This window comes from Dromaius novaehollandiae, chromosome 12, assembly GCF_036370855.1.
Source record: "Dromaius novaehollandiae isolate bDroNov1 chromosome 12, bDroNov1.hap1, whole genome shotgun sequence".
In the NCBI taxonomy this organism is placed as follows: Eukaryota; Metazoa; Chordata; class Aves; order Casuariiformes; family Dromaiidae; genus Dromaius; species Dromaius novaehollandiae.
Window position 1 is genome coordinate 15092096 of NC_088109.1, and position 8100 is coordinate 15100195.

At 41.8% G+C, this 8100-nt stretch overlaps 1 protein-coding gene across 6 annotated transcripts in view; it reads left to right on the forward strand.

The window, feature by feature from the left end:
* SLC6A6 (solute carrier family 6 member 6) overlaps nucleotides 1–8100 on the forward strand; it is a 102625-nt gene that overhangs the window by 90967 nt on the left and 3558 nt on the right. For 5 of the 6 annotated variants that reach the window (XM_064519004.1, XM_064519005.1, XM_026093102.2 and 2 more), the window contains 4 exons: nucleotides 639–741; nucleotides 1572–1672; nucleotides 2334–2504; nucleotides 4298–8100. The exon at nucleotides 4298–8100 is cut by the window's right edge and continues 3558 nt beyond it. In XM_064519004.1, coding sequence (XP_064375074.1) covers nucleotides 639–741; nucleotides 1572–1672; nucleotides 2334–2504; nucleotides 4298–4438 — 516 coding nt within the window. In that variant the 3' untranslated portion in view covers nucleotides 4439–8100. The remainder of the gene's footprint in view (nucleotides 1–638; nucleotides 742–1571; nucleotides 1673–2333; nucleotides 2505–4297) is intronic. The other variant, XM_064519000.1, reaches the window with a different exon arrangement.

Genomic DNA, 8100 nt, shown 5'->3' on the forward strand with positions numbered 1-8100 from the left:
AAGAGGACAATTGTGGGAGTTAAAACGATACCTGTAACAGCGGTGCCTAACAAACTCAGTTTTCAGGCAGAAGTGCAGGTATATGCAGTTTCATGTGGTGAGAGCAGTGGGTCTAGCAATTCAGTATTAAGCTGAAAAAAAGGGTTAGAAAGACAAACTCTTCTGATGAAAAAAAGTCCTTCCACTCAGTTCATAAATGAGGAGCCTCCTGATGAGCTGACTTGCATTTTTAGTTTTTTAGAGGCACTTATGCTAAAGACCTATTATTTCTTTACATCATTCATTTCTATAAATGCCCATCCTAAAATACTTTTAAGAAGGAAAGACTTAAGTGTCTCAGTCGATTATACTAAGTGGCTTAATTTTGGTTAATCATCTTCTCGTTTAGAGTGCTTTCTATAGTAAACAAGCAAATTCTCTGGGGAAGGTAATGCCAGGTGTTTGCCTTACCTAGTTGCTTGACATTTCTGCTTGTTAGAGAGCAGTCATAAAGATATGTTAGTAGATATTACTTGACATAAACAAGTGCCTGGCAAGCAGCATATGCTGTTCACAAACATATTTTATTTGGAGCCGGGCCTGGAGTGCTCAGGGTTTTTTCCTGCTGGATCCTAATCCATGATATATCTCTTTTACAGGGTGGCATGTATGTTTTTCAACTCTTTGACTACTATGCAGCTAGTGGTGTATGCCTTTTGTGGGTTGCATTCTTTGAATGTATTGCTGTAGCCTGGGTTTATGGTAAGTGAGAATCCTTTCATCTAATACCTTTTGATGAGTCAGTGACAATTTTGCTAGCCAAACATTTAATAGATAGCCGTTCCACAATCTTCTTCCCAGCAACAGACTCTTGCCGTAAATATAAATTTGCACTGACCTCTTGGAGGCAAATTTGCATTTGGGATCAAGCCAGTCCCCAGTGTTTTTCACACAAAAAAAGAGTATTTTTCCATTGCTAATTAAGAAAGACACAATTATGCATTTGCATGTGTTAAGTTTAGAGATGAGAGTTGAAAGTTTGGCCAGCCATGAAAACTTCTGTTTGTGTCTCAAAAAATTGCCTTTGAAAGCTGCCTGCAGGGGTCGAGCCAATCAAATAGAAAATTTGAAAAGAAAGCCAATGGAAAGTGCATTCTGTCCTGTTATTTCCAAGTGATGCTGATTGCTAAAGTCTGCCAGTAGCCTCAGTTGCTGCCTGTGGCAGTAGCTTAGGAGTGATCAGGAAAGTTTGCTATTTGTGACCAATCATTTCCCTAATTCTTCACTCTATCTCCTTAAAAAAGCAAAACAAAAAAAAGCCTTTATTTTGGATCAAATTTCCATAGAAACTGGGTGTATCTTTTGCTGTTGTGTCCTTCCCATGATGATTCCTCCAGCACATTCAGAGAGAGTTTGGAGAGTGGAGTGTGTGTGGTGCAGGGTGGAGGGCCATTTTCAGCTGGTTTCAGAGGGCTTCAGCTGAGCATCCTTCTTGGGCAGTATGTAATCCTGCGTAATCCTTAGCGTAATCCACTGCCTTACACGGCTTTTATATGCAGGATGCTGATAAATATGCTCACTGTCCATTGCAGGCGCTGATAATATTTATAATGCCATTGAAGATATGATTGGATACAGACCTGGTCCTTGGATGAAATGGAGCTGGATCGTGATCACACCAGTTCTTTGTGCGGTGAGTACTGACCCTGCTGTTTCAAGTCTTCCATGTTGCAGCTTCGAGCCTCCATCTTATTACTTCTCTTTAACTGAAGGCTGCTGCATTTGGAAGCTTGAACATAGCCCTCAAAGACCTTTGTAGACATTAGCTGTTAATGTGACATCTCTCTGCTGTGCCTGTGCAAAATGTAGCAGGCTAAATCTGAGTGGATTTTTCTTCGGCTTGGCAAATGTTAACTTCATGACACAGATAACTCACTCTCCAAAAAGTACTCCCTGCTCTAAGTAATAGGACTATGAGGCCATTTTAATGAAAAGATCTCAGCAGTCTGAGGCAGACACTCAGCTTGGCGTATTTCATTTGCTGGGAAGAACATCCCAGTAAACTCTTTGCAATGTACAGCAAGTTGTTTAGCCCTGAAAAGCCCGAGGAAGCGTGCTGCGGCTGCTCAGCACCATCTGTCAACACCCTATTGTCAAGCAACACTTTACCTACAAGCAAATGCAGAGGGCTTTTTCAGTGGCAGAGTGATTGCTCCACTGGCTCAAGATAAGTTTTGTGTCTGTCAGCTCTGTCTTTCAGTGCCTGTCTTCCTTAGGGCCAGTGATAACACCAGAGCCTTGCTGCTTTCAGTACTTTTTGAGCCTCATTTTGTTTTCCTTTCTTTTCCACACAGGGGTGCTTTATCTTTTCTCTGGCCAAGTACAAACCGCTGACCTACAACAAGGTCTACACATACCCGGACTGGGCAATCGGCCTGGGCTGGGTTCTTGCCCTTTCCTCCATGATCTGCATCCCTATGGTGATGGTCATCCGCATCATACAGTCAGATGGGTCACTCATTGAGGTAAGGACCACCTTAAGGACCCTCCTTATGGGGCAGAGACTGGTTCGGATGTGGGAGAGTGAATTCAGGTCTGAGTGGGTGGGGGATTCTCTTTGCATTAGACTTCTTCTCCAGGTGATTTGCTTTAACAGAAACTGGGAAAAGAGAGATCCCATGGTCAGGCGACATAGCCCTCCCCTCTCCTTACTTTCAGAGGATGGGCTGCTTATAGAGCCCATGGGTCACAACATGCTGCATTTCCTCATCAGCTTGATAAGTTAGACCGTAACCTGACCAGGCATGTAGCCTTTGTGTACAGTTGTCTGTATAGAGAAAGGGAGCTTTAACTTGCTCTGTTTTACACAAAATAAGCACAATGGTTAGAAAACTGGCACTTTGTCCAGGTAGGGCAAAGTTGGATACCTCTCCTGCAGCGAGAGCAAGTAAGACTGTTAAAGATCACCTGTCCTTTTGGCAAACAGTAGAAGCAGAACAAATGCAAAGCCTTCTGGCCTCAGATAAACACCAGATGATTTTACTTGCCTTCCACTTCTGCAGTTTTCAGCTTGGCAAATTGTTGCCTTCGTGTGCAGACAAGCACTCAAAGACTTTCTTTGCTGTTCTCAAGCCAGCTGGGAAAAGGAAGCACACTCCTAAAGATCACTGGGAAGGTGGATAGAGACAGACCTGGATCAAACCCTGCTGTCTAAGAGCTTACTGAATTTTCAGGAAAATTCAGATACACCTGTGGATTCTGTGGCTTTCAGGCCTGGCCTTCAATCTGGGGGAGCTGAATAGAAGTCAAATCCCAGTGCCAATGCGCTTCACTTTTTAGCTGTTTTCTTTTTCTAATGAGTCAAATCCAAACACTGGATCCAGATTCTCCTCAGCTTTGGAAAACTTGGATTCAGATTCAGACTTGACAGTGCAGATTCGCTCAGGTTCAGATTTTTATGCAATCTCTTGCCCTTCACATTTCATCACTGGTTCTCCTGGTTTGTTTTTCTTCCAGTAGAGTGTTTTTAGAGGTTGTGCAAGCATTAAATTTAGCACTTCTCATCTGAGGTTTCAGTTTAGTTTTGTTTTTCCCTAGTGAGACAGTCTGAAATGCAGAGCAGGATATTCTCGGAGGATAAAGTGGGATACTTTGGGTTAGAAAAAAAAAGACAGAATAAAGTGAAAAAGGAACATTTCCTAGAGCACAAATACTTGAATTTGTTTTCCTCCAAGTGTTAATAGTCTTTTTCAGCCGCGGCCAGAACATTTTCTTGAGTGTTTATTTTCCTGCCTACAATGTCACCATCTGTTGAGAGACAAGTCTAAAAGTAGCCAAAACACTTTTCAAAAACCATTATGGAACGGGAAGAGAGTAAACACTGGTCAGATGCCATTTAGTTCATCCTTTGTGAACGGAGATGTAGGAGAGAAGTTGCCACTTGGCCAAGAACTGTTGGACTGAAAGACAGAGTTGTTTCTGAATGAGGAAAAGCAATTTGAGGAGCAGCTGCAGCACAGAAAATCCAGCATCCAGGATGCTGGGTAACCCTTTTCATGTCCTCTGGTCTCTCCAACTTCCCAGTCTGAAGTGAAGCTTAGCAGCTGAGTGAAAGTCAAAAAGGAGCATATGGACATGGTACCCATCTCAGCATCAGGGCTGTAGCATAGTCCCCACCGTGCTTGCAGAGTCACACAGCACGTGCACACCTCAGACGGCCGCTCGACGCCTTCCTGGCGTTGCCGTGTCCTCCACCCTGCATGCGGAGAGGTGACGGTTGTGTTTTGCCTTCTCACCTTTGCTTTCTTTCTCCTTTCAGAGGATAAAAGCGGTGGCTGCCCCTAAGGAAGTGAATCGGTGGTCCAAAGAAACGGAGAGCGGCACCCCCTTCTGCCCCAATGGGACGTCGAATGGCGGATTGATCAAGCCAACTCATATCATTGTGGAAACCATGATGTGAGCTCTCTCTGTGAGAGGATAAACCTGCTTTAACTGCCGTTTACTAACCATAGATTCTCATAGGACCAGGTTTACAGAGCTTTATATTTGCACTAGGATTTATTTTTATTTCTCACAGAGAAAGTTATTTTTTGTGTGTGTTTTTTTTTTAATATTTTGTAAGGTAATCACAGCAGATGTCTCTCTGTAGAGGGAGAGCTTTCATATCAGACTAGACATATTACAGGAATTTACTATTATTGGGTTTTTTTAAATATATATATCTTTATCTCTAAATGTTATACACCTTACCACTTGAATTGATTGTCTTGCCAGCAATATATTCAAGTCTCAGAAAGCAATTTTAGGTGCTGGTATGGTTGGGAGCAGGGTAACCTACAGAACACACAGAAGGAGCTCTGTTGAGAGATTGAGAAAAAAGACACTGTTTCAGGAGAATTTTCAAAGGTGTAATATTTCCACCCTCTGGTTCAATTGCGGTAAACGACAGGCTTCAGGGTCCCATCAGGAAAAAGGGTACAGTTATGTTTCACATAGTCCCTGAATAAAGATACAGCTGGAGCAGCAAGATTGAGAAGGAGGCAAAGAAGTTGGGTGTGGAAAGGCTTGTAGCTGTCCCGTCCGAGCATGGCATTGGGACCCTGTCACCCACACAAGAGAAGGAGTTTAGGAAGGCATTTGCCAGATTTGGCATGGTTCACCTTTTTTTTTTTTTTTTTTCTCTTCACTTAGGTGAAATGCCTGCTGTTTGTGCATGAGTAAGGAGGTTGAGGAGCTGCTCCTCAGTTTCCCAACGTGGCGTACTTTAGCTGAGGTATCGCTGGTGTAAACTTGAATCCTGCAGTACGAGACTAGCAGGCTGTCCCTGAGACAGCGGGGGCAAGTGCTGGTGAAAAGCAGCACCTGTGGTCTTGGCGCTTCAAACATTTGCTTGGTCTTTTGTTTGCTTGTTAACTATTGGACTTTGGTTTTGGTCGAAAAGAAAAAAAAAAAAATCCCTTATGGACTCTGACCGTCCAAAGGTTGAACACAAATCAGATCATCCCTGACAGTAAGAGCAAAGCCACTCACCTACGCCCACTGTAACTCGTATTTGTAACAGACACAGCGTTAATAATAACGGTAATGAAGACAATAATATCACTCAGCAAACAGGTGCTTTTCATCTGCGTATCTCAAAAATGCTTTACCAAGTACGGTAACCAGGATTTGCTTTGTTTATTTATTTTGGGGGTTTGGTTGGGGAAACAGATATAAGGACTAAGTACTTTGTCTCACGTTACTAAAAAGTAGCAGTGGACCTGGGCACAGACTGCCCAGTCTCCTTGCCCGTCTTGGGTTAGACTGTAATTATTTTGGGTTGCGGGGGGCTAATCTATTTATGAATCTAACTCTGGAAGAAATAGGGCTTAAGGGATTTTAACTTAAAGCAAAGGAAACACGTAACATTGAAAGATTTTGTATTCAGTCACAAAGACTAGCATACCATTCTAGGTTAGACTAAGGCATAAAGAGAAACCACTACAAGGACTGTAGAAGTGGAAGTGCAGCAGTTGAAGTCAGTAGATGATGCCATGGGGAACTACTCCCTGAAGACTGTCCAAAGGATGGACAACCCCCTTTCACCCCTTTTATTTGTTTTTCCTTCTGTTCTTTTTTTAACTTGAGCAAGTTGTGCTGGGAACAGGTTCTCTGGAGAAACTCTGCCCTTTCTTGTGGGCACTGTATTTGAGGGAGAATTTTTTTCTTCTTATGATACCACAATTAGGCCAGCCAAAGGTATCTAAAGGAAATGCTTGATAAAAGCAGAGTTTGTAGCTGCTTGTTCTACTGTCAGCTTAGGCTGCCAGAGCGGGTTTTGTCATTTAAACAGGAACATATCCAGTTCTTAACATTCCTACGCAGTAGTTTTATTTTTCTTTGATGTCCCGTGGACTAACTGGCCACAACAGCACAAATACTTGTTGATTAACATTGATATTACTGTAAAAGAGAAGGGGTGATTTAAAACTAAGAGATGGACCAAAAGCAAAGAAAAGAAAACCCAAAAAGTAGCTGCATCTATATTTTTTTTTCCCCAAATTTTTCTAATTTGAATTTGTGCATGTTTTTAAAACAGATGGCTGAATTGCAGAAACAAATTAGCCACTGCAGTGCTGCTTTTGGTTTCTTTTCTGGTTGCTGTATTATGAGAGTTATAAATTAAACTTTTCCACAGCTGGAGGTGGCAAATACTATATTTTACCTGCTGGGCCAGTGGCAATAGCCATCCCAAGGCCTTGAGGGTCTCACTGGAGAAATTTTGCTGTTTGCTTTTTTAAAAACCTTTAACCATCAAAGGCACAGAAGTGGAATGAAAGCTAACCCTCGTAGTGGGCTTTGACTCGGACACTCGTTCTGGAGTTACAGTTAGTGCCTGCAGTAAACGGGCACGTTTGCTTGGTTAAGATGGGAGTAGCAGGTTAGGCGTCTAAATTAATGGTTTGAGGCGTGCAGGGGAAACGCTGATGCTTGATTTTTTTTGTTTGTTTGTTTTTGATACACTGTCATACAACTGCATTTGAGATTTGTTTGCACATTAGTTTCATGCTATATAGCTGAGACAGACTTCAGTTAGGAGGAAAAAAATAATGGTTTGGCTACATGAAAAACGTCTCTGGCCAGTCAGCTGGATATTGAGCCATCTCCTGCCTTGTGGAGGGTGTCTTTGCATTAAGAACCAGAGGGCTAATACTACACCTTTAAAAGTACAACTAATAGAGAACCAGAACCCAGCCCCGTTTCGATATAAACTGTGCCATTCAAATCAGTTGCTTCCATGTACCAAGTGAAAATGTCTTGCACATATGCAACAACCTCACTGAAGCATTTGCTGTGCAACTTCCCTAGCCCTGCTGTGCTCTTTAGCATGGCTGCAAGGAAGGGCTGGGATTCATGAAGAGCGAATAAATCATTGTTTTGGGAAAATAGTTCCCCTCTCCCCTCTTCCCTCCCCTCAAAAGAAAAAGAAAAGATTCTTTTGGTTATCTCTGGGTTTTGAGTTCCAGTGAGCGCATTCACCTTTTTACAGTTTGGGGTTTTTTCTAACACTTTTTTCGGATTTCTGAATTTTTTCTTGGTGATAAATTTGCATTTCAACATGATCCGCTGCCAAATTCATTAAAAAATAATTTTTTAAAAAATGTATGTATTTTCTACCTATTTATGATTGCAAATACAACTGATTTTTTTCCTAATTTACTTGTTTAAACTATTGTGACCTATTTTACCTGTTTTATGTAAATGAGGAACTCTATTTTAAAATATCATGACTAGTCATAGATGAACTGCTTTGGATCCAGGGAAAAAATAGTTTAGCTTTTGTCATGAAATTTTTAGAACCAAATCACTGAGTTTAAAACCAGAATAAAACAAAACAACGCCATACTTTTCCGTATTTCATGCACCTTTGTATTCACAGATTCTTCTGAGATTGGAAACGGCAGGTTTTCAGCAGTATTTATTTCTAGTTGAACTGCAATCAGGAGATATTAGAAATGTAAAGGGGTAAATTTATCCCACAGGATCCTCAGACCTGTTCCTCAGCTTTCTCAACTTTCCAAACTTTTTTCAGTTCACCTGTCACTAGTTATGATCTCACTGAATGGGCATCTATTGTAAGGG